The sequence below is a fragment of the Cylas formicarius genome, unplaced genomic scaffold (genome assembly GCF_029955315.1).
Source record: "Cylas formicarius isolate icCylForm1 unplaced genomic scaffold, icCylForm1.1 PGA_scaffold_1__22_contigs__length_36826433, whole genome shotgun sequence".
NCBI classification, from domain to species: Eukaryota; Metazoa; Arthropoda; class Insecta; order Coleoptera; family Brentidae; genus Cylas; species Cylas formicarius.
In genome coordinates this window covers 33,881,870-33,908,950 of record NW_026844264.1, presented here as the reverse complement: position 1 = coordinate 33,908,950, position 27,081 = coordinate 33,881,870, and the positions used below count along the sequence as shown (strand labels likewise).

At 37.4% G+C, this 27,081-nt stretch overlaps 1 protein-coding gene across 1 annotated transcript in view; it reads right to left on the bottom strand.

The window, feature by feature from the left end:
• LOC132697172 (methylcytosine dioxygenase TET-like) overlaps window positions 1–27,081 on the bottom strand; it is a 74,957-nt gene that overhangs the window by 6,477 nt on the left and 41,399 nt on the right. Inside the window, exons 3-8 of the mRNA XM_060662466.1 lie at window positions 20,458–20,526; window positions 12,273–12,452; window positions 8,502–8,571; window positions 7,877–8,433; window positions 5,674–6,510; window positions 1,511–2,247 (exon numbers count right to left, since the gene is read on the bottom strand). Coding sequence (XP_060518449.1) covers window positions 1,511–2,247; window positions 5,674–6,510; window positions 7,877–8,433; window positions 8,502–8,571; window positions 12,273–12,452; window positions 20,458–20,526 — 2,450 coding nt within the window. The remainder of the gene's footprint in view (window positions 1–1,510; window positions 2,248–5,673; window positions 6,511–7,876; window positions 8,434–8,501; window positions 8,572–12,272; window positions 12,453–20,457; window positions 20,527–27,081) is intronic.

Sequence of the window (27,081 nt, the reverse complement as noted above, 5' to 3'; positions counted from 1 at the left end):
CTCCAGCTCTTTATCTCTCTCCAGCTCTTTATCTCTCTCCAGCTCTTTATCTCTCTCCAGCTCTTTATCTCTCTCCAGCTCTTTATCTCTCTCCAGCTCTTTATCTCTCTCAAGCTCTTTATCTCTCTCAAGCTCTTTATCTCTCTCCAGCTCTTTATCTCTCTCCAGCTCTTTATCTCTCTCCAGCTCTTTATCTCTCTCCAGCTCTTTATCTCTCTCCAGCTCTTTATCTCTCTCCAGCTCTTTATCTCTCTCCAGCTCTTTATCTCTCTCCAGCTCTTTATCTCTCTCAAGCTCTTTATCTCTCTCAAGCTCTTTATCTCTCTCAAGCTCTTTATCTCTCTCAAGCTCTTTATCTCTCTCCAGCTCTTTATCTCTCTCCAGCTCTTTATCTCTCTCCAGCTCTTTATCTCTCTCCAGCTCTTTATCTCTCTCCAGCTCTTTATCTCTCTCAAGCTCTTTATCTCTCTCAAGCTCTTTATCTCTCTCAAGCTCTTTATCTCTCTCAAGCTCTTTATCTCTCTCAAGCTCTTTATCTCTCTCAAGCTCTTTATCTCTCTCAAGCTCTTTATCTCTCTCAAGCTCTTTATCTCTCTCAAGCTCTTTATCTCTCTCAAGCTCTTTATCTCTCTCAAGCTCTTTATCTCTCTCAAGCTCTTTATCTCTCTCAAGCTCTTTATCTCTCTCAAGCTCTTTATCTCTCTCAAGCTCTTTATCTCTCTCAAGCTCTTTATCTCTCTCAAGCTCTTTATCTCTCTCAAGCTCTTTATCTCTCTCAAGCTCTTTATCTCTCTCAAGCTCTTTATCTCTCTCAAGCTCTTTATCTCTCTCAAGCTCTTTATCTCTCTCAAGCTCTTTATCTCTCTCAAGCTCTTTATCTCTCTCAAGCTCTTTATCTCTCTCAAGCTCTTTATCTCTCTCAAGCTCTTTATCTCTCTCAAGCTCTTTATCTCTCTCAAGCTCTTTATCTCTCTCAAGCTCTTTATCTCTCTCAAGCTCTTTATCTCTCTCAAGCTCTTTATCTCTCTCAAGCTCTTTATCTCTCTCAAGCTCTTTATCTCTTTTCGGATCTCTAGCTCTTTATCTCCCTTCAGATCTCAAACTCTCTCTAGTTCTCTGTCTCTCTAGCGCTCTCCATCTCCCTCTAGCGCTCGCTATCTCCCTTTAGCCCTCTATCTCTTTAAATCTCCCTCTAGCCCTCTATCTCTTTCTATCTCTGTAGCTCTCGCTAACCCTCTAAATATCTCTATCTCTTTCTAGCTCTCTCTAGCCCTCTATCTGTCTCTATCCCGGTCGATCTCTCTCTAGCCCCAGCTCTCTATCTTTTTTTAGCTCTTTATCTCTCTCTTGCCCTCTAATCTCTCTCCGCGTCTCTATTTCACTATAGCTATCTATCTAATGTTCTGCATCTCTCCCTCTAACTCTCTATGTCTAACTAGACCTCTAACTTTTTTTTGATTTAACTCTTATATCTCTATCGTTCTCTATCTCCGTGTAACTAATCTCTCACCTGTCCAAAATCTCAATCTCTCCCTTGCCGGCTTTGACGCGTTGGTTCTCCTTCGAGCCGTGCTCGTCGCTGTCGTCGGGCACGTAGAGCGGCAACACGTGCAGCTGCTCCTCATCCCCGGACGGTTTCGTCATGTCCCGGTGCTTCGTCAACGTCACCACCGCCGTGCAGCCGTCGTTCATGTTGTGTATGTCTTTGTGCGCGTGCGCGCAAAAGTCCAAGCACGCCGTCACCCCCGAAAACGGCCTGCCCCCTGTCGTACCGAGGCGGCAATTACGTGCTACCCCTTCTAATCTGCACTGGTTCTCGAAAGACCTGGGCGCCAACCGCTTGTACATGGGCGCTACGCGATCCGCCAGCTCCTCGAGGTGTCGCTCCAGGTCGCGTTCCTCCTCCTTGACGCTTAGCCGGAACTTTCTCACGTCTTTCGAGCGGGTGAACTTGCAGCCGTTGTAGTACATACTCCAGGAGCAGCCGAACGAGAAGCTCGCGCCGCAGGTGTCCTCGTCGACGCCCTGGCACGCGCAGGTGCGCGTGTCGTTCGTCGCGCAGCGTCGCTTCGTCGGCAAACCGAACCTGTTCAGTTTGTCGCTGAGGGTCGAGTAGAGGTCGTCGGCGTTGCCGATGCCGTCCCACACGACGAGGCAGATAACGATGAACGCGGACTGGCAAGAGTGGCCCGTCCTGTGCTTAACTATGACTAGATATTTTTCTTCCGCGCTGACTCGCCGGTGGATCTGCGAACGCAACGTCAGCGGTAAATCACGGGGAAGGAACCAGAACGCGGAGGAGGAGGAACGGTTCCGCCTAGTAGAATACGTAAGTAAGTATTTTACAGTACCGTAACCGCAGACCTCTGCAGGACCGTGGTAAAACCCATCACAACAGATGTTTATTCTGCATTTAGTAGGTCTTGCCTGAGATGGCAAATGGAAATTTTTATTTGAAACGTAAATGGACCGTTTTAAATTTGATTAAGCATTGATGCTGCGGGGTATTTTCGAATAAGTAGAAACGTTTATTTTAACTTCGGGTGATACGTATCGTTCTTAAGAGTCTAATATATTTGAGGTATTTCACTGTGATCCTGCGACGTTGTTTTCACTGGACAGTTCAAAGGGTAATAGTAAGTAAAGTCTGTTCATAGATATGGGATACGGCTTAAGGAAAGACCCGGGCAAGCTGTAATAATGAAATATGGCCGAACAGGTCCGTGCCGTATAATTTCCTTAGTCTCGATGGAATAGTGTTTTCTACATTTGGGCGGGAGCATCTCCTAAGATACACTAGACCCGCACATATTTTGCATAATTCGCACACGATTCAACACACGCTGTATTACACACGAAATAAGAATGATTACTAATAAACTTAAACTAAGTAGTATAGCAAACCAAAGAATAGTAAACAGGAAAGGATAATGCCATTCAAAAGCAATTGGTGACTTTCTTATATCTATGAACAGACCATACCTCTACTCTATCAATCTTGGAGGTAGGTTTGAAAATAATCATTTTCGTCTTGTATGTCTGTCGATTAACAACATTCGATTTGTAAACAACAACAGTCTTTTTTAAGACTTCAGATTATATTTGCGGTAAATAAATGTACCTCATAAGAATACAGATACATATTTATTATAAGCTTAAAATTAAACATTTTTTGAAAGTTCCTGTTTTTTAACACTTTAAAATGTGAACTCCGTGGAATGAAGCAGATGTTGTCCTGTTAGAACAAGACATTAAAAACAACGCAGAATTTCAAGACAAGTGGAGATGATAGTCGAGCCAAATGACAATTTAGAAGACGAACTACTAAGGCAAATAAAAAAAACCGATCCAGTTGTCTTAGGACGCTAAAAATTATTTTGAATGTTTACAATTTTATTAGAAATCCAGAAAGGGAGGATTGCTTCCGAAAAACGCCGGTGGCCAGGGCAAGTTCGTCCCAAATAGCGCGAATCAGCTTTTTATTTTGAAAAGAAGGCGCTTCTCGGATGCTTTGTCCTAGAGGAACGCGTTGGTTTTGTATCGTGCTCCTGCGGGCCACTATGGAACTTTCGCAAAATCCATGTAATTTAATTGTGAATACACCCTATACAAATTGTCCTTCCCATCTCATCGAACTTCGGTAAATATTAAAATTTGAAACTATTGCCAACTTTCAATAATATAGGGACCCATTTTTCAGTTTTTTTGAATTCGCGGCACAACCTGTATATTTCTGAAAAATTGTGAAGAATAAAAGTTTATGGAGTGGTTTCCTCTGCGTCTTCCGGTCGATTGCTTCAAATTTCGGATACTTAAAAAAAGATAAGCTCATGTGCCTCGTGGAGGGTTAAAAAGGACACAAATTTCAATTTTGTAGCTCCAACGGTTCGAAAGTTATTCAGGGAAAAATCGAAAGACGAGAACGGAGAACGGACAAACAGACAAAAAAATTTTAATTTCTGTACCAACGGCGAACCCGCAGGACTTACCGTTACCGAGATATAAAATTTTTACACGAGCGCAGATACTTTCGAAGAATTCGATTTCATCGATTTTCGAAAGTAACAAGTGACATGACCAAAGTTCACCGAAGTCATCTGTCAAGAGGAAAGTGAGAAAAAATGCTGGTACTTCGCGAATTTTTTCAAGAGCACCACGCAGATCTAATTAGGCATACAATCTACGTTTTCACCCTAGAAGAACTGCATAAAAAAGTTCTCACACCAAGTTCACCACTATATTTCTGGTCTAAGTATACAAGTGTCAGAGCTTATAATTATAGGTCAGTTATTTTAGGAGACGAGATATCCTTTGTCATAAATAGCTGCACCGTCGTCATTTACAAGTAAACGAAAAAGCTTTTCTCTCACTTATAATTAGCTATTTTTGTTAGTTTTCATCGAAACGTTTTTTGTCATTGCACGAGAGAGCTTTCCCTGACATAATTGCACGAGAGTTATTTTCGCCACTTGTTATACAAGCGAATAAAATTTTTATCATCAGAACTGTGCCGGGGCTTTTTTTGTCTCGAATAATTGCATCAGAACATGTTTTATTACTTATAAACTAACGAGAGATCTTTTGCTATTTTTACAATTACTCGAGAGCTATTATTATCGTCAGTTATTGCATAACACAACAGACAGTTTGTCATTAATAAAACTGCCCACATTTTTTTCATGTTACAAATAATTACATAAGAAAGCTTTCCGTCACTTATAAATTGAACGAGAAAACTCGCTTATAATAACTTGAGAGCTCTTCAGTTGTTATACAAGACAAAAGAGTTTTTTCATCACTAACTGCCCAGGGTTTCTTTGTCACAAATAATTTCATCGGAATGCTTTTTGTCACTTACAATTGTACGAGAGAGCTTTTCTCTCATTCATACACGAGAGTTATTTTCGTCAGATATTATAAAAGATAGCACAGGTTTTGTCATCAATAACATCTCCAAGAGCTATTTTCCTTAGTTACTATATCAGGACAGGGACTTATAAATCAATAAGAGGGCTTTTTTCTCATTTATACTACACTTTCGTCAGTTATTATGAATGAGTGTGTGTCGTTTGGGTATTTTTTGTTACAAATAATTATATCTAAAAGTTTTCATATTTTGTAATTGAACGAGAGAGCTTTCCTTTCGTTTATACGAGAGCTATTTTTGACAATTATTAAGACAAGAGAGTTTTTTTAATCAATAAATACGTTACTTATAAATCAACGAGAGAGCTTTTTTCTTACTTATAATTAGACGAGAGGTATCTTCAACAGTTAATATATAAGAAAATCGATAAGTGTCCCAGAAATATTTTTGTCACAAATAATTATATCTGAAAGTTTTCATGTTTTATAATTGAAAGAGTTGTTAAGTAACAAGAGACTTTTGTCACCGGGGTTTTTTGTAATATTTGTCATCAATAAGGGCCGCAGAGTTTTTGTCACAAATATGAAACAGTTTTTCATAATGTATAATTGAAAAAGAAAGCTGTTCTCTCACTTATAATTGCATCAGAACGTTTCTCATTGTTTATAACTGCTTTCCTCTCACTTTTATATTTAATTTCGTCAGTTATTAAGTAAAGTGCAGGTTTTTGTCGTCACATAACGTTTTTCGTCAATTGTAAATGATTGAGAGAGCTTTTACCTCATTAATAATTATGCGCGACTCACCCACTTGACGATCGGACACCCTTGAGCGGTCTTGCCTTCCTTGCCGGTGTACCGCACCTTCTCGATTCGTATGGCCGGTCCAGTGGCGCCCGTCTGACACTCCAGGTTGTGCCTCAACGTCTTCAGGGTGCTCGCGCATCCCAGATGCGTGTAATAGGTACCGGGCTCCGGAGGATTCTGATCGGATGGGAAACATCCGCAAGGTGGTATCTCTTCTCCGGCTTTGGGGGGCGACTTGGGCTGCGCGGCTTCGCATTTCTTCGTCTTCGTACCGCCGACCGCCTTCGGCGACCACAGTAAGCGTTCCCGATAGTCGAACGGCGTCGGGGGCGGGGTCATAAAATTACTTTGAGCAAAATGGGGGGCGGTCTCGTACGGGCCTAGTCTGTCCATTCGGGTATCGTAAATGGGGCCACCACCAACACCTGGATTCAAGTGATGATGGTGGCTATACCATAAAAAATGACCGGTAGAGTTTTGGTCGGCCGGTCTGTTGTGCTCCTCCTCCATCTTGGTCTCGTTCTGCTGCTTGTTCAGTATCATCGTTTTGATCCGAGTGTTGAGGTTCACTTTGTCGGCCTGCGAGAAAGTCTTTTGGACGTCGGACTGGGTTTTCACCGGTGAGTGAGCATCAGCGTACTGTTGCTGCTGCTGCCCGATGTTGTACTGCTGCTGCTGCTGGTCCTGGTAATTTTGCTGCTGCCGGTCGATCTTGTCCTGATTCCATTGCATCTGGTCGTGCTGCTGCTGCCATTGTTGAGCCTGTCCGCTATATTGCTCGCTGCCTGGGTACCCACTAGAGTTGTGTGAAGCTACCTGCGGACTGCTGGCGTTCACCTGATAAATAATGGGTGGCGTGGAACAGTGGATGAATATCGTTCGGGTAGTAGAAAAATGAGAACGGAAAAATTAAGCGAACAAAACCCTTTCTTTGATTTGCGGATTTTCTGTAAAAGTAGCTAAGTAGTTTTTGATTAGTTGAGGTCTCAAAAAAAAAATCGTCGCTCCCGTTTAACTACAAACTACAGTTTTTATTTTTGTTTCATATTTTTATATGATCGTGTATCAGTGAAAAAGTGTCCAAATTTTCGACTTCCAAAAAGTTCTCAAACAACAACTTACATTGTAATTTTCTGGCAAGCGTGAGAAAATAATAGCGACAAAATAATTATAAAAAGTCTCGCCGTTTATCAATGAATGTTGGAACGTAAAAAAAATTGCTAAAAAAAATCTCAAACTTTTTTTCAATTTTTAATTTTTTAAATTATTTTTGTATGCAACCATAAGAAAATAAAAGTACTGAAAGCATTTTCCGTGCCCCGCTTTTAAAAAAATTCTTATACCAATGCAAAAAACGTTTTTTTTTTATTAATTTTTATCTACTAATAGAAGAATATAAAAGTTTTATAAGGGTTTTTACATTATTTTTTACATAAATGTAAGAAAACTTACCAACAAAGAAATTTCTTTTTTTATTTTATTTTTGTCTATTAAAGTGAAAGAAAATTAAAATTAAAAATTAAGAAAGTTTCCTTTTTTAAATTCTTACAAGAAAGTACAAGAAAGTACAAGAAAATAAAATTAATAAAACTGACTTACGGAAAAATCAGAAACAAAAAAATTGGAAGTTGAAGAAAATGAAAATAAAGAAGGAAAACTTAAAATTTAAATAAAAATTTCGAATATTTGCAATACTCTATTTTAATTTTATGCCCTAAAGTGTTAAAAATAAAAGCCATGAAAGGACTTCCAAAATGTAATTTTTATTTAAACGCTTTTTTATACGCACGTACGAAAAATTCGCAAACAAAAAAATTCTCAAAATTTTAAGTGCTAAAGTTGAAGAAAGTTAAAAAAACATAATAATTTTTAAATTTTTACAATTTTGGAATTTTAAGAAAATTCGCAAATTTACGGTTTATTTTAATGTTCTCCCTAAAGTGAAGACCTTTAAACTATTAGTTTTTTTAATACTTTTAGACGAACGCACGAAAAACTTACAAACAAAAAAATTCTCAAAATCACTTTCACTTTTATGTGCTAAAATTTCAGAGAATTAAACTATTTTATTTTTTAGTTTTACGTGTTAAACTGAAAATCAAAGCAATATAAGAATATTTCAATTTTCACTTTTTTAAAATGTAAAACCTAAAAAAAAATATCAAACACAAAAATGTATTTTCGAACATTCACTTTGCCTCACCTGTGGGTACCCAGGCTGTGCGTTTCCCGAACCCATGTTGCCGTACTGACCCTGCTGGCCGCCATTGCCCGAACTAAAGTTCGTTTCGCTACTCGAAGTAAACACCTGCTGCTGCTGCTGCTGCTGTTGTTGTTGCTGTTGCTGCTGCTGCTGCTGGTTAAAGTTCTGGTTGGGAGTGGTGGGGTTCTGGTTGACCCCGCTATTGACAGAGCTGGGTCTGGACTGGGAACCTTCGCCCCCAGTACTAAACTGGTACTCTTGGTACTGCCTGGGCGTAGACGGTTGCTGTTGGCTCTGTTGCTGAGCCGCCGGGCTAGGACTAGGCGTATGAGCGTAATTGGAATTTGGCCTCGAAGGTATTATTTGGGTTTGCTGGTTGGGGACGCTGGGTGGTCTAGCGCTGGTAAGCACCTGAACGGCGCCGGTGTAGAAAGTATTGGTTTCGAACGCAGGTTGCTGGTAGGTCGTTTGGTAGATACCGTTCGGATACTGCTGGTAAGTCTCTATGGGTTGAGCTGCCGGCGGGATCTGCTGGATGAACTGACCTTGAGGCCATCCTGCGAGAGAGAGAGAGATGGGTCAAAATAAGGCTGCGGGAAATGGTGAAGAGGTGGGTGGGTTCTACCTTGAGCTGGGTCGGTTTGCCACACAGGGGTGGTGAAACGGTTCGGATCGGCGTAGAAAGGCATCGGGGTCTGGAAACAAAGAAACGCATTTTTCCTGGTTCGAGAATTTTTTGAAAATAGTAAACGGTTTTCGAGAAAATAAGATTTTTCTGAAACCATGCAGTGCGCTGTAATAATCAATGACGTCATCGCGTCTTAACAGTGGCCGAAATAACGATTTCAATATGGATTTTTTCAAATATCCAGAGCGGCGTATGTGATAGACGAAAACTGCAAATACAAAAATTGTAGGTCTTGCTGGGGCGATTTTCGATCAGCGGCTAATAATTAACTCCATAAAAAACAATTTTCTAGGTTTTGAAATTTGAAAACCCTGTATATAATCGAAAAATGCCTGAAATAAATGTTATTGCACTGTCGGTTGAACAATTTGCCAATCGGATGAATGATTATAGAGGAAAACATATTTTTCTGGAAGCCAAATTTACCCAAAAAAAATTTTCATTTGAATTTGCGGAACACCATGTATATTTTTGAAAAATTGTCAAAAATAAAAGTTTATAGAGCCGTATCTTCTCCGTCTTCTGGTTCAACAGATATAAAATTTTTACACGAGCGCAGATACTTTAGAAAAATTCGATTTCGTCGATTTTCGAAAGTAACAAGAGCATCGCATGAGGTTTTTTTAAGATTTCGAGTTAGTATATGCCTTGGCCCTTTTAAACGGCCAATATAGAAATTTCTTGCCTCGTTTTGAAGTGGAAGAGTGATATTGTTAATTTTTGTGATTACTTCAGAAGCAAGACCGATCCACCGGTCGACCAAAAAACATTACAGAATTTTTTTTTGGGTTTAAAAGCAATCCGTGATCTCTGGAAATTCTATTAACTCGTTCAAGGTAACTGTTGATATTTTGGCACTCAAGCTGCAACCGAGAGGTCTTTGCAAAACTAGAGAAAATCTAAGAATTTTGTTGTGAAAATTATAAACAGAACAGGAGCTACAATTGAGCATTGAGGAACTCCACTTGTTATTTCTAGGCAAGCAGACCCCGTTCAGAACCACCTTTTGCTTTCTCCCTGTTAAGTAGTTTTTAATTAAAGTTACGGATGCCTCCTCAAAACCTAAGTATTTAAAAATAGTGAGCAGAATATTGTGACTAATGGTATCAAAAGCCTTAGAATAATCGAGTAGAACCAACACAGTGCACTCATCAATCCCTCCAATGATGTCATCTGACACGTTCTATAACCTTAGATAATATTGGCAGAATGGAAATGGACCTTAAGTTGCTAAACGTCTGCGGGTTTGACAATCTTAGGAAGAGGGACAATATTAGCTACTTCCCAAAAACAAAAAACCGCGCGCCGCTGATCGACGACGCGGCAAAAAACCACCCCCCACCCCCCCACCCGAAAATATGGGGTCCAGAAAAGACAAATCGACCTTTTGTCGTGGTTTATTTTGGGGGAGGTTAAAGTTGAGACAGACAGGATACGATTCGGCCGGCCCTTGGGGGAAAAGACCTCGTCGAAGGCGACCTGCCTCAACGGTAGGGTGTTTATATACGGACCCTTCGTCCCCACGAAGCTATCAAATGGGGAATCTCCCCCAACGCGCTCAGCTGACGACGATAACGGGGCCACTTTTATTTTCAAGGTCGACGTCGTCATTTTTTTTTCTCTTGCACGGAGAAAATCAGCGGCAACGCCGCACATAGGAGTAACGGAAAGGATAGTAACAATTTTTTTTGAGGATGCTCGTATAAAATAATGTAAAGCGTAAGCAAAGTTCAGTTAACAGCGAATTAAAAATTTATAAACAGAATAAAACCATGGAGAGCAAATCGAGTGCAAAAGCAGAATGTTAGAAGATCACCGACTGACCATAACGTAACCCCTAATTTTCTATAAATATCCCACCACGTCAAAACCTCATTGGCTTATAAAATTCTTCGTAAATCTAGTTTCGCTTTACTTCGAGAAAGAATTCATCACACAGAAATAGACCAAATCAATAAGACACCTACCCAGAATCACATTCAGATTTTTGAAAAACTAAAGTCGACACCATCAAACGGTCCTCAACTACCTGTGGTGAATATAACATGAGACGGTTTCAACTTCGTTGTACATCCCAAACAAAGTGCCACCTCAAACAGATATGGAACATCATCTAAAATATCTAAATAAGACTTCTTCTCCATCAAAGTCCATCAAAAATAATGTCGTGACTCTAAAATTCCTCATAACATCGCCGTATTGTCAGCACCATTGGTTCTCCAAAATATTCGCCAACAAAATTTCTAGCATCTACATTAAAACCCTTTACAGGGAAAACTGGTAGTTTGGTACTTAATTCCTTTCATTTGGATTAGTTTCGAAGTAGAACTTCTCTCACTAACTCTCAGCTATAAATAAACCGGCTCAAGATGTCAAAATTGTGATATTTTAATTTTTTTAGTAAAGTCCGGTGGTTCACTCAGTCCAACCTTCTCGTCCTTTGGCTATAGCTTTAACCAGCTTGGTGACCAGAGTCGATTGATCTACCCTCCCTGAAGTCATATTGCTGATCAAAGTAAAAATTAATATACTCCAATTTGGTTTTTTAATACTGATTCAATGATTTTTGTTGAACCATACCATAGAAATAAGTTTAAAGGTGTTTGAAATAACTTCGCTTAAGTTCTATAAAGTGACCATTCAAGAACATCGTGAGCGTGAACTCTCGCTTATTTTCCATTCACTATTTTTTTATTTATACATTTTAATCCTTTACTTGTGTTGATTTTACTTTTGGATTTAATGCCTCATCTGTTTTTCTCCCCACCACAAAATACGTCAAACTTGTTTTCATCGTTCATCATTCCATGACGTGCATAATGTTTGTCAAATTAATTCTTTTTCGCCTGTGTGGCACCAACAACGTTTGGACTTCATACGTGATATGTTAATAGGTTGTTTTATTTTGCCAAATTTAATCACACACGATCTGTGTTACGTTCCAATTTCGACATTAGGTCATGTTTGCAGTAAAGTAAACAATTACCTGTGTATGTTGTCTTATGAATTAAATCACACTTCTCCTGCTAATTCCATTCAATTATTTTTGGTACTTTCCTTCAAATCGATCTTACTTTATGTTTCTGATTGCTTTCTTCTTTCTCTCTGGGTTGATACATCGGTCATTACTGACAGATTCTGCTTTTTGCTAGTGATTTTACCCTGCGAATGTTATCTTTTACTTCTGTGATGGGATGTATAAATATGTAATGGTATAACGGCATTCAACTATTTCTATAATCAATATGTAAATTCCATCTTTTCTTCTTTTCCTGACCTGCCCACAAGAGCGAGCTGTCAGCTAGTCCTGTCGATATTTTTGTTTTTCCCTTATCTCGTTTTTATTAGAAATTGCCGTACGTAGACCCCAGGCAAGTAACAGAAACCCAATACCACACATTCCATCGCAGACCAGTGGCGCCCAATAACCCACCCCTACTTCCCGCTTAACATAATTTACTTTAGTTGTCGAGCTAGGACATAAATTTGCAAACACCTAGATGAGCTGCTTGCTGCTTTACTGAGTGATCCTCATATACTTTTTTTATATTATCCCAATTTTCAAATTAAAATTTTCAAAAAGTGGCATCCGACCGGATTGTTGGAGAAGAAACTGGCCCACTTTTGCAAATCGGTGTTTAAAAAAACTGCTACGGTAATGTTTTTTGGTCCCTTAATCCAGCGTGGGTAGTATTGAATAAATCTTACCATCGGCTGCTGCTGGACGGGCATCGGCTGAATGGCGGTTGGCTGGGGGCTCGGACGTGGGGCGGGTTGCTGCGGGGGCGGCGCCGCGGGGACCGCGCTTGTTTCCGGTGGGGGTGGTATGCCTCCGCCACCAGGTGCGAGGGAGGTCACGGGTCCGTTCGGCTTCCTTCCGCGGTAGCTCTGCAATAGAAAAATAAAAAATATTCTTACGATCTCCAACGTTTTCGCTAAGAAAAAATAAAAACTTCTTCTCTAAGTGATGATAATAATATCGTTAATATGACAGCATGCAGAGAATTGTTGTCGGTATTATTTCTTATGTAGGTAAGTAATTGCCTATCTGTTTTATTAAAATACTTCAAAAAATACTTCAGAAATTGCAGCTTCCAATTCTCTTGATGACAATGTCATTTACAGATGAGACCAGCATTTTCAGAAATGTAATTATTAATGGTAGGTAGTATTTCGTTTTAAATAAGAATTTTGTTATTTAATTATTTATCTTGTTAGGATGTTATGTTATTTCATCAAAACTGTGAAACCAAAAACAACAGTCTTTTAATATTTATTTGTTCTAGATAGATATTTTATTTTTCACAAATAAAAAGGTGTAAACTGAACCAGTACAGTGACGACCTAATTGACCAGAATATTGTTTGTTCATAGTCGGTCAGTGGCGCGCCACTGATTTCCTGAGAAGAAAATAATTATGAGCAGATTTGATCTTTTACTTTTTTTTAGTTCGTTGTTTTTACTTAAATAAAAACTAATTTCGATATTGTTATGACGATGCAGGGAGGAATTTTTTGAACTGAAAACCTTACATCAGATTGAAAAAAAAAAGGAAATTAAATTTCATTGAGATTGTATGAATCGATTTTTTTTAGAAGAAATCAGTGGCGCACCAGCAACCGACAGGTAAAATTGCGTACGCCTATTTTCATAAATTTATTAAACTAGGTATTCATTCTGGACTAATTTCGAAAGGCTATGGAATATTATGATTCAGATCGCGGATGATTTTAATACGTCTATTTAAACTATTTTTGTGATTAGTAGAACATTCGCATCACTATAATTTCATTTTAATGAATATTAATTACTTCAAAACCGCATCAATAACGAAAAATATAACCAAAAACAAAGTCGCCCTGAAAAAAGCAAGGAAAAGTGATCGTTCAAGTTCCGACGCGACTGCCGCGACCGACATATGTCGGCGATTACTAAGTATTGGTTCGTTTCGGGAGGGCAAGACGAATCAGTTATTCAAATTCCATGGGATAACAGAGACGAACGCATCGTTTTCGTTATAACGCGCAGCTCCCGAATAGTGGGCCATGTAAACGCGACACGCGACAGTTGATCGTTCGACGATAAAAATCCACAAAAATCGCCGTACCTGAGACGATCTCGCGCGCAGGCGCCGTCAAACGTTGCACTGCGGTGTGAAACTTCACTTAAAACTATGAAAAATTAGGACGATACTCGGTCACGGCCGCCTAGACGAATACGAGATCACAACGATGGCAGTGAACGTGGCTATGCTCGAAACGGACGATTAAAATTTAACACATTTTTAATTAGTTAATAAGAGACGCGCGAGGCTTTACGGCCCGTGAAAACGCACTTTCGGTCTAAAAATTTGTTATCAAGCCTGTCTCCCACCCGCTAACCTTGCGCGCCTAGCGCGGCCGTAAGTTTAGGAGGTGGCGTATCGTTCGCTGGGCCGATGACGAAAGCCGATCGAGGAACGTACGTCCGCGCTAAGGTCGGCGTTGTTTACGCGTCCGAAGCAGAGCGCGCGAGGTTGCCAATGTTAGCCGCGTTTCGGGCCAGGTTATATTTCGAAGGGCACATGTGGCATTAAAATTATTATGTAGTATTAGTTTAAGGAAAAAGTCGTCAGAGTTGCTTTTTGTTTAGACAATGAAAGTGAGTGTAGACTTCAAAAAATTAACTAACCAAAACATTTAGATTAGATTAAATTCTTAACGAACAATACATATCACCTGATGTTAAAATAAACCTTTAATAAATATCCGCTGTCGGAAAATACCAAGCGAGTCCGTCGCTAGGGCAAGAGCGGCAACGTCGCGTCGATCGATTACGCTACAGGAAATGGACGCGTACAATAACGGCAGATTTTTGAAGGAAACGGCCCGTTTCCGAAGATTTTTTTCGTCGCTCTTTGTTGTTTCGCACGGTAGCGATGACGTTGCGAGCAAGTCACGCGGACTTGAAAATTTTGTCGGTCTTCAATGACCGCGCGGTAAACGCAAGGTTGGTTGTCTACCGTCGCTTGTGGGTCTGAGATATTCGGTTCCTGGCGCAAAGATTTCATCGAATTAACAGATAATTGAACGGAATTGAATGCATTCGAATGAGAACACGCAGCTTGTGAAGAAATATCGGATGTGCGGAACGCAGGCGCGAAATGTTTGGTGCACGGTTGGTTGTCTAATGATATTTGGGCACTCATAGGCTTTCGCATTATATTTGATGGCATTTGATTCGGCCTTGGGTGGTTAGAATGATGAATACTAAGAGCGCAAAAGAAGTTTGTGGGAGGTTTTGAGAGGAATGTTAGCTAACATTCGTTAAATGTTGGCGAGGTTATTGTTCGATAATAATCATTCATTCTGAAAGCGGTAAAAACAACTTGATGATAAAAGCAAATTGAAAATGAAGATTATAAAAATAAAGAAACAAACCAAAACTGTTCTGCAAAATCTGCAAGACAACCAAGCTGTTTTTTCTGAGGGAATAAGCAATACAGTACAAATACAGTTGCAAAGAACCTTTTATCGGTGCCTGCGTCAATCGCAAGCGAAGGACAAGTGATTTCTGAAGAGGACAAAGTGTTCTGAAAACTGATAAAAAAGTTTTTGGCAGACAGAATGGAACAGGATTATGTACAGTGGACTTGAAAGAACAAAAAGAAAAGAAAGCGGGGGTATTTGTATTAAAGTTTTTTTTTTCAATCGTATAGCCACCTGAACATGATATCAAATTTCTTCATACCAAAATCCTTTTCATTACTGTGAAAAAGATAAAGTGTATGCTTTGAAAAATGATGAAAACATTTTTGAAGGCAAACAAAACAGGATTATGTACTGTAAACTTGAAAGAACAGGAGAAACATATTTAAAACTGGCAAGTCAATATGAAGAAAGTGGTATGGATCGGAATCAGAAAAAGATGTGATCCTTTCGAGATACTTGTGTTATTTATTTAAGGACATAGGCGTGATTTTCTTTTAATGCAGAAGAAACAAGAGCGACAAGACCAGTGGAAACTACCATGCAATAAGAAAAAACGTTTGCTAACCTTACTGTTTTTAGAAGAACATAACAATAATAAATAGTAAGTAGAGTATAAGTAGTACAGAAAGGAGTGCTTTATCTTCAAAGTGGTGAAAAACTTTGTCATTTTTGATTAAAATGACTAAAAAAAAAAAAAATTGAAAATGGATATTATAAAAATAAAGAGACACACCAAAACAGTTTTGCAAATTTGTGAGACGACGAACCCTACAGATACATGTATTCTCTTCAGGGAAAATAAGCGACATAATAAAAACAAAGTTGTATTTTTAACGGAATCTGAATGTAAGAAGAATCGGGAGTTTGTCATAGACTCCAGCAGGACATAAAGAAACGTTTAAAACTTAACAAACAAGATTGTGGAAATAAGTGTTCCAAAGAAAAACAACAGACGTACCAGAAATAACAAACAACTCCTTGTAATTGGCTGCGGAACAAAGGACAAGTGAAAAGTATATGAACGCAAACAGAATCAAACAGGATCATATACAGTTGACTTCAAGGAACAGGGTAAAATGAAAAAACACAGTAAAAACAAAAGAAAAAGTTCAAAATTATGAAGTAAACGGCACGGATCAGCAAGCGTGATTTCCTTTTAATCCAGAAAGACCAAGAGCAACAAGACCAGTTGACATCATCCATACAGTAAATTTGGTCCAATAGATCATTAACTTGAGACAACTAAAGCTACATACGTAGTGTTACAGATGACTACACAAATTGGAGAGTATTGGAAAATAACAAAAAAATGCAAATATTTGGAACAGAAAAAGGTACAAAAAGAAACTACGACACTTGGAGAAAGGTATAAGAAGAAGAATAAGTCGTAAAGGTTATATCCTGATTTGGTTAGATTTTTAGATTCTGTGGTAACACGTTAATGACGTTAAGTTCGAGAAAAAATTAAGTAAAGTTATTATTGAAATAAAAATTTATAAAACAACTAAAAGAACTCATCAAAGAAAGCCCTCGACACTTATCATATAAAACCAAAATAATTTTATTGTTTGACCTCATAAAAATAAGACGTTCAAATTAGAAGATGGTTGGTAAGCGGAACAACCGCTTTTTCCATTAATTCGATATCCACAAGGAAAAACATTAAAATCTTAAAAATATGCGTATTAATTTTTGTTACTCAAAACGCTCCGTTTGATATAGACTATATACGTTTTTGTAGTCGATGGTTTCTGATAAACCGCCCACGCGCTATAATTAAAAACCACCGATCCCCGATAAGCAATTAAAAACCGTAAACCCAGAAGAAGAAATAATCAAATTTCGAGGACTAAGATTGGAACGCTTTCGGCGAAACGGGATGCAAATATTATTACAAGGGACTTCCTGCTCGCGCGACGTTGCCAAACGTGCGCCCGCCAGATGGAGTCACTCGAATCCCATCACGTCTTAAAGCTGAAAGTGACGTAACGCGGATACTAAGTATTGTTATTATATTCACCCTTTTTCCACGTAGTCAACCCACTTTACACTGACAGTTTACATTTTTATCGATTCTAATCTATGGTATGCTATGGTAATGCCCTTCCATTACGTACTAAGGTTGTGCCTATCTTTTTTTCGAACTGTGTCGATGTCGAGAAAACAGCTGATTACACCATGTTGAAGAAGCAGAATGTAATGAGTTGCAAAAACACTTCAGAACCAAATTCAAGAAGGCTGACGCGAGGATAATTTGAGTTAATGTGTCCGTAATTTGTTTTGAAATTTACTTATAGTAACGACCAGAAAGTTTAAAGAGTTTTGGTAAATTTTATTCAGTTATGTGTGGGGATAATATGATTCAAAAAGGACTATAGTTTTCTTTCCAAAGAAACTTTTTACTCAGATTATGTTGAACATTTCTGGAAGTAGCAGATTAAGTGGGTTCCCATGATTAATCCTTCTTTAGCAATATAATATTGACCATTAAATTGAAAATAATTTTGGTCTGAACGAAGCAAGTCTTGTTTTATGGTCTTGTCTCTGAATGGGAATATTATCTATTTTGTGAGAAATAGATCTTGGACGTCAAAAGAAACGAATTTCCACGTAACGGGCCTTAAAAGATCATATTTAAATCACGTCAAATTGCGTCATTTTATAGAAACGAATTTAAGACGTTTTATCTACGAGGTCTAAATCCGAATTGTTCTTCAGAAAAAACATGATTTATGTTTAAGAAGTTTAACGTGTCTGTTCATAATTCTTTGAATGAATAGTGGGTTTTTTACCCCGAAAGAGGTGAGCGCGATCGTATATGAGAAATTAAAGGATAGGCTCTCTTTTTGATACATCAAATGCCATGGGCTGTGTCAATCATAGTTTGTTATCGCCAAAGTTATCTACTACCCGTTTGTCAGAGTGCGTCATATCTTTTTTCGAATCGTATTTTGCTGATCGCCTTCAAAGAGTTTACCCCAGCGTCACGGTGTCCCGCAAGAATCGGTTTTGTGTTGCTTGTCTACTTTTACAAATTTGTTTCGTCACATTGTTCAAATATTGTTTGTTATGTGTTTGTTTATTTTGTTTTCACTGGCCACAGGTACGATTCTCATAAATAAACCAACCTAAACCTAAGAGTGCGTTTGTCTATTGAAACTCCTCAGTAGTCATCCAGCGAGCAGTTTTTTTTCGTCCAAAAAGAAACTACAAACAGCGAGATCCGGCAACGCCGTGCTTCGTACCGCAGAAATAATTTTGTGAAAACTGTACGGGGCGGCAGCGCGAGTCGGGGGGTTGTAATTGCGAATTCGTAAGGTAGGGGGAGCGCGTGCGCCGCGTGGAAGCAATCAATACGCCGGGGGCGCCGAAAATGCGACGTTGCCGCGTCTCCGCCAGATATCCCAAGCCGCGTTAAAATAAATTTTACGAATTTTAACTCCCCAATTAGTCGCAAAAACGATATATAAGCTTCACTCCCTTTCGCACAAAAAAAAACACCCCGCAGCTCAGATATTTTAACGGGCCTACCCCAGGGCTCGTTCTAGGGCCCTACCTTTCCATTTCCAGGATCGCAAAATATGAAAACTCTGGATACGCTCTCGTTAGATGGTTATAAACACCGCTTACGATGATACAAAAAAATTCATCGAAACTAATGAACAAGGAAAGTTGGGGATTTGATCATTGAAATGATTGGTGGGGGCTCTAAAAAGGATTCAAATTGCCGGAGACTCTGGATTTATCAGGACCCAAGGTTAGTGACATCATGGAGTGGTTTATTTATAGAAGAAAGCTCTTAGAGGGGTGGGATAGTGACAGGGTCGGTCATTTTTAGTGCTCAGTCAAAATTTCATAGAGATGGACAGATAGTAATAATAATAAAAGAATAACAGGAACAAAAACTGAGGCTTTCAAGTAAACCGTATTTAGTTTGTATTTACGATGAAACCTCATCATCGTCCGAGCCAAAATTGGAACTGCTATTACCAGAAAATAATAACAAATAGTGGTACCGTTTCATCAAATCTATTCTCGTTTACCCAAACAGATAAGGCTGCCTTGCCTCACTTAAAACATTTTTTATTAAAAAACGCTTTGCACTGAGCCCGCACCAATTCTATTACATTAAACATACATGGTAACGAGGCAATCTCACGATCCATTTCAATTATTTCGCCTGTAGCACACGGCCAATTTGATTTCAAATTTTTGACAATTTTTAAACCCGACTGACATTTTAGACCATTTTCCGCCAACTGATAATTTTTTGCTTTCTTGTCGATGCTTTTGGTACACTTTCACTAGGTCCAGAGTGATGCAAAATCCATAACGATTAAAGTTTCCGCAGCTATTTTTCGATAACTCCGTTTTGTAGCGGTTCAGGCAATTAATTCAAGTACAACTGAATAAACGCCGTTTCAAAACATCAAACATAACCTCTAACCGAGGTCGATCTATGAAATGACATTCCAAATGTCAAATTACAAAAAACTTAAAGAAGAAATTCGTCCATTCATTTGTTGACAGTTCAAGTACAACTGTATAAATGACGTTTCAAAATAGCAAACATAATCTCTAACCTAGGTTGAGCGGTTAAATGACATTTCCAGATATCAAATAACAATAAAAGTTTGGCCAAGAAATTCGTAGATTCATTTGTTGATAGTGTGAAACCAGCACTAGGCTAGACGTTTTCACTTCCTAGCTGAAGATGAACATCTAAAAGCTCAAAAAACTGGTGTGAGGATTATTTCTTTACCATTTTATTTATTTTTCTGTTGAAATTTCGATGAAAATGAGTCAAAAAATGATCTATTTCCGACCACAAAAGACGTCCTCGTTGTTAAATCGCGTGGTCTCGAAAATGGCGAAAAGGGCGGCAGTTTCGCCATCAGAATCTCCACAAAAATTTTCTAACAACCCCCCCCCTCCCATAATCTAGTAACAAAACAATTGAACAAATGGTGCCGGTCCAGCCTCGAAATCACTTTTCATCTACAATTTAGGGTGGTATAAGTCGGACTCTGATAGGTTATCCAATGGAAGCTTGGAAATTTCGAAGTATGCAACCAGTAAACACTAGCGTATTGCAGAGAAACGAACTGACCTTGCGATAAGCTCATTTCGTTATAGATTGCGGATACGTTGAGATTTTCGCTTGAGAGGGAATTTCGGCGAGAACCGGCAACGCTGTAGCGCGGGTACGGGAGGAAGGGTTGTCGTCGCTTTCGCTATTGCTGAAAATGTACTTTCGGTTTCGGTCACCTTGAAACTCAGCGCCTTCGATTGTTTTATGCTGTACGTAGATTGCAATTTTTTGCTAGGTCCCATTAAGATATTATAGCCATGCGTTTGCGCGTTATTTTTTAAAAATCTTGTAGGGTGGTCTACTGCGCGAAAATTGAAGAAAAAAAACCTACCGATCCACCTCGACCCTTCCCTCTACCTCGTCTCGTCTCGCCACGCGTGTAAGGCTCCCCGTACAGATTCTAAAACAAAAGACAAAAAACGAAATAAATGAAAAAATAAAAAACAAAAGCGAAGCGCTCTACCAACTACCGCTACCACGGGAAAAATAAAGTGTTCTGTTTTTTTTTTAAACATTTAAAAACAGTATATTTATATTTTCAGTCGTCCAGGGAAAAGATAAGCAGAAAGAGCGGGTGAAAAGAGAAAGAAGAAAAATCGTAAAAGAAAGCGTAAAATAAATATTTTCGACGACAAGCGAAATAGAAAGGGCTGAAGGGGAGAGGGGGAAGTCCCCAGCAATTAGATATGTTTTATATACAGGCTGAGTTAACGTCAAAAGTCATGAAGAATTGTTAAACTAGAAAATTTAAATTATTTTATGCTATATAGGGTGTCTCCTAGATTTTCGTTTTGCATTCGTTTTGAAATACTTCAACTTTTTTTTATTGATAATAATACGTAAATAATACTAACAGTTTTTCCAAGCATTTCAATTTTTATAAACATTAAAAACATAAAAACATTACAATGGCGACATTATTTTTGAAGAATACTTGATATATCATATGCTACAGAGTGTTCACAATAAACAAATAAATTTTAATCTCTTTAAATCGAAACATCTCGGTTTTCTTAAATAACACGCGTAAATATATTATTTAGAAAAGTTAAAAATAAGTATATCCGATTTTTAATAAAAGTTGTCTGTTTTTGTAAGATCTTTCAGAAGAAATAATAATAATATATATGGTGTGTCCTTTAAAACCATTGAGAATTTTCTATTTAAACTTATCCAAATATATTTGGAAAATTGAACTTGAAAAATTTTTTTAACAAATGTAAAACCTATTATCTTTTTACAAAAATTAAAATATTGGAAAAACTAATACGTTTTGGTATGTATTATCGTCAATAAAAAAGTTGAAGGATTTTAAAAGCAATTCGAAACTAAAATTTAACAAACGTACGTTATATTCGTCGCGTTTTTTGGGTTACCCTATATACTTAAAAATAATTTTAAATTTTGCATCCTAACAGTCTTTACACCTTCTGACCCACCCTGTATATGAAACTTTCTATTTTGCTTTGTTGTCGAAGCAATTTATTTTGTACCCTCTTTTCCGTTTTTTTTTTTTAAATTTTATTTTTAAGCCCTGCTCAATTACCTATATTCTATGTTTTTTTTTCTGAAAAGTTCATTTTCGCTAAAATGGCGGCTTGGCATAGTCTCGGATTGGCTTTTCCCGGGAACCTAGTTTAATTAGTAATTAATTTTAACTAGTTTTGTATTTTCTGTCTAACCAAAATTGTCGTCGCAGAGCTTAAAATATAACTAACATAATTAATCCTAATAATAGTAAATGCTGATAGTCTTGCTAAACCGTTGGGATTAAAGGCTTTCAAAATAATTATTCCATGAAATACAACCGAAACTATGACAAGTTTTTGACTTGTGACGTTAAATTTCATGGCAGTACAAAACAGTTAGAGAGAGCCGCGGAAGCAAAAAGAAAGTAATATTAAAAAATATTCCGCAGAAAATTCACAAGTATACATGGTTATTCACGGTGAGTGCCCTATTAGACGTTTATGGAGAAAACTTACAAACAATGCCGTGTTGCCAGATATACTTGTGACGTATATCAACTTTCCTTCTTAATTGGAACACCCTGTATGTTATTATTGACATATGTATTTCCTTCCAGTTTCACTGTTGCAAATAATTATTTCAAGATGAAATGTCCTTATTTTAATTCGCTTTAATTGCAATATTTTAGATTTTTGCTTCAAAGTCAGTGAAAATAGATATTCCATAGGTTGGTCTTTTTAGATGGAAAATTAATTACTCATTTACGTGTGTTTAAAATTGAGTTGATTATGATAAAGCCATTTAATAGAAAACCGCAAACAAAAATTGAAGTGTCTATCTGCACGGGTTACATACATTACATTACATAAATACAGGATGTTCCCTTTAAAAAACGAAACTTGATATACGATACGAGTATATCTGGCATGGATTAAAATATTTTACATAGGTAGCTTGGATTCGCTTACATAAATAACCATTTCACCGTGAATAACACTGTACACAGTTACAGCGCAAGCAGCAAAAGCAAAAACAAATGCGCAACAAGTGGTGGCATATAATGTCGTCAATTATATTTAAAAATTTCGAATGTTTGATCACTAGGTATACCTACCGCTACGTCATCAAGCAATGAATGAACCTGGAATATAAAACTACACAGGGTGGTTGAAAAAGTAGATGTAGATTCGCGAAAAAGGTTTAGACCACACGTAATAGTTGAATCAACGCACTGATAAAGAAGAAAATATTTTTTTTTATGTTTTTCAATCAACTTTGGGATATATCGGATGTTGAATTGGTTTTCCAAAATATGTTGGCTCATTGGAGTGACGTTACCTCACCAAAAGTTTCATTTGTTTAACATTATTTGTAGCTCGATTTGGTAACTATCTCGTAGAGCGTCGGGTCGCAAAATGAGCTTTGCATCTGGCTTCTTCTTCGCTTCGTCCTTGTCTATCGATTAAACTAAAAAAGAGCCCCCTGCGAGGTTAATGACCTCCGACATCCTGAAGAATATCTACGCACGTAGGGGTTTTTAAATTCCGGTTTCTAGAAACATCCAACCCGATTTTTATACCGAGCGAAAAGAAAAATGTTTCACGCGATTTTTCGTTGCCGTATATAACCAAAAAAAAAACGAAAATAAAAAAAAAAAGAAAAGTTATAACCAAAAAAAATCTGTATGTAAACGAAAACTAAAAAAAGAGGAAAAAATGTTTTTGCTTTCTATGGTACGCGATACTTGAAATTGCCGTGTTTTTTTTTGCGTAATCGATATAGAAATTTTAATTATATTTTCAAAGCTTAAATTGCGAAAGAAAGGAAAACAATATTTAAAAAAAGAACAATACAACGGGGGTTGTATTAGTTAGTTGTGTTAGTTTTTCATTGCTTAGACGGACGAAATTGAAACCGCAATTTACTTTTGCTAAAAAAGTTCTAGATACAATAGAGATCTTAATGTTAAAATATGTATTTGAAGCATCCCCGAGGTTTTACCAAAATGTCTAAGGCAGCTTCAATAAAAAATAACGAAGAACCCTACCTGACTTCTGTCCCGAACTTAGCAACAAAATGTGAAAGATATTACATCAACATTACAAAAAATACGTTTCACGAAGTACAAAAAACAATTTAAAACAAAACTAGAAATCAATTTAAATAAATAAATAAACAAGTTATTAAAAAAATTAAAAGAAACCAAACAAAGAAAAGAAAAACAAAATAATATAAATGTTAAAATATAACTTACATTAAAGACTTAGCAACAACGACTCAGTCCAGAAAAAGTATAAAAAGCAACTTAAAACAGAGTTGGTTTGGCGGTAAATTGTGAAAAAAAAGAAACCAACAAAGAAAAGAAAAAGAGAAAATAATGGAGAAAAGAACTTTATTGTTAAAACGTGACATAAATTAACAACAAAATGTAAAAGATATTAAATTAAAATTCCAAAAAATAGGGTTAACGATTCAATATAGTAAGAGTACAAAAACAATTTAAAACAACACTATAAATCTCCTTACGAGTTGCGTTAAACAGAGATTTGGCAATAAATTGCTAAAAACATAAAAGAAATCAAACAGTGGCAAAAAAAAAGGAAAAGTTAACGACTCAATACAGTAAAAGTGAATTGTGAAAAAAATTAAAAGCGACCAATCAAAAGATAAAAGGAGGTCAAGTTATAAAAAAAGTCATTATTATGCAATTTTTTTGTGTGCAGAAAACATACATAAGTTAAACACAAAATAGAGCGCCGTATAAATGGCGCTTCCACCAAATTATCAAAATGGCAATCGACATCGGGAACCGCCAGTCCCGAAAGTTCGGTAAAAATAGACTATCAACGTATATGCCGTACATATACCTTGTCGAGGAATGTCAATTCGTGCGCCATATTGGGTGCAAGCCGTACAGAAAGCGTCTGGCTCGCGTTATATATCCGGTGGATGCACCAGGTGTGTGTTACACTTACAAATATACCGAGTCGCCTTCGAAAGTACATTCTTCCAAAACCACCAGTGAATCGGGCATTTATAACCTCACTTCGTGACGTCGCCCAAAGTCCAAGATAATCGAAAATACTATTTACGTTGATACTAAAAAAAACTGGCCCCGGGACGGATCCCTGAGGCACTCCTATAGCCAAGTCTCTTTGACGTAATTTTGTAGTTACATAGGATTAGTTTTATCTGTTTCTACCGCTTTAAACAGACAGAAATAATAAAGGAAACAAATGGATTTTGATTGCTGATAAGTTTCGATTTAACCAATCAAATAACAACTCCGTTTCCCAGAGTGCCCCAATCAAATGTGGTGTGCCTCAAGGGTCAATCTTGGGACCAACACAGTTCGTGATATACATTAATGACCTGTGCAATTTTATCATAACAACCAACAACCTCCTTTATAGCTTATAGTAAAAATTCTCTTAATTTACCGACTACAGGTCTATCAGGTTTTTATCAGAACTAATATGCGATTAAGAAATCAATTAAGCCATGGTATTAACTTACCATGTGGTATAAAAAATTTAAATAAAATTAAAAGCTCTTTAAAATGTCCTTCAATCTAATTGGTTGTGGTTCGTTTCTATGTCCTTGTTTGTTGTTCTTTAATGATAATTAGTTTTTGTTTTGTTATCCTCAGTTTTCGGCAATAACTGATAATGGAATCATCACATCAGGTTACGTTGCTTAATAAATGGCTTTAAAAAAAAGTATTACACTTTGTATGATTGTTGATTTTAGAGACCCTATCTCAAAGGCTGTAGATATAAACAAATAGTCATGGCAGCCTTGTTTAAAATACGATTTAGGGGTGTTTTGTACAGTCTTATTTGACAGAAAGTCTAATTGCAGATACAATTAAATCATGACAATAACATAACTTATAAAAGACGTCAACAATTCTGCGTTCTTCCTATTTCTTGCTCTTTGGTTATGTTGTGTTATGTTATGACAAAAAAAAACAACAAAAATTTGAAATAAAAAATTTCATACGGTACTTTGCGAAAGCGCCCCGTATAAATGAACACGTGGTTCTTGTATCCGTTGACAGCTGCCCCCCGTGACTCCACCCACCGTTTGGTTCCCGCACTATCCGGTTGCCCGTTTTGGGCCGCCGATTCGACACACTAGATTTTTCCCACATTCGACGCTGTTTCTCTCTTTTCCGTGCTCTCCGTCTCACGAATTTTCCAATTATTAACCCGCGAAACAGCTGGTACGTTCGAGCGGCAACTGTTGGATCGATAAATATTGGAATCTTGACGGGGGAAGGCTTATGGGGCGACAAAAATACAACTAGATTTAAATCGTTTTTGATCGATACATTTTTAGGCAACCAAGCTTACGGTTGGCACACATATAGTTAGGTATTTTTTGTATTTATTGTATTTTATGAATATTTTGTGTTTATCTAGTGCGTCTGAGATTTTTAACACAAATGTAGGCGTTGAGGGTTTATTTAACAGATGTCGACGATTTTCTGATCAGTTGATCTAAGCACTAAAGTACGCCGTGATTCGAACCAAAACGTTAACATTCTGTGGTTCATACAGCCTTGAAAATTTTGAAGTATTATCGGAGTTATATAATTAGACAGTTTTACTGTTGGACTTGACACAACTTTCCTCCGCATTTATTCCCAGAATGAAAAGGCAAGTGAGAGCAATGTGCACTTTGAATTTTATAAATAAATTATATTATAAATTTACAAACTTTCTGGATTCTTCTTGCGTGAGTTGTTTATAAACCAAACTCCTCAGAGAGCTAATAAAATTCGATTTGCAACCGCATAAATCCTTAAAAAATCGAAATCTTTCAAATATAATATCCCAAAGACTGGGATCTAAACAGGAAAAAGTTCAAGATATCCCTAAAGAAGTGAACTTTAAACGCTTCACAGGGAAGACTGCTAGTACTTAATTCCGTTATATTAACAACTATTATATTAGATTCACATGATATTCGGGTTCGTTTAGATGTAGAATTCCTTTATACTAAAGTCCCTAAGACTCTAGTATATAGAGTGTAACAAACCTCCTTATGTTAATTAAAACATGTTTTTCTAGTAACTGTGAAATCTGTGAACAAATATCAGTAACAGCTATGGATTCTCCATTATCACCCTATTTTGATGGTAATTTTGTTTATTTGTCTCATGGCCAAAAGTTTTTAAAATACGTAACCACCTGCTTAAAATTCTAATTCGCCAAACAAAAAAAATTCTAGCATCTGACACGAAGTTGCCTGTTATAAATAGAGTTTCCTATCAACAGATCATCGGAAATGAGGTAGGGATATCAATGGCTCAGCAAACCTTTGGTAGAAGCTTGAAGAAAATTTCCATTGAAGGAACAAAGGAAAATGGATTTCCTGGAAGAGTTGGTTGTTGGCTCCAATTAGAGATGCTCTAATTGATTCCCCCGAAGGTTTACTACTACTGGGTAATTAAATAGCTTATAGCTTAACGATTTTCGCA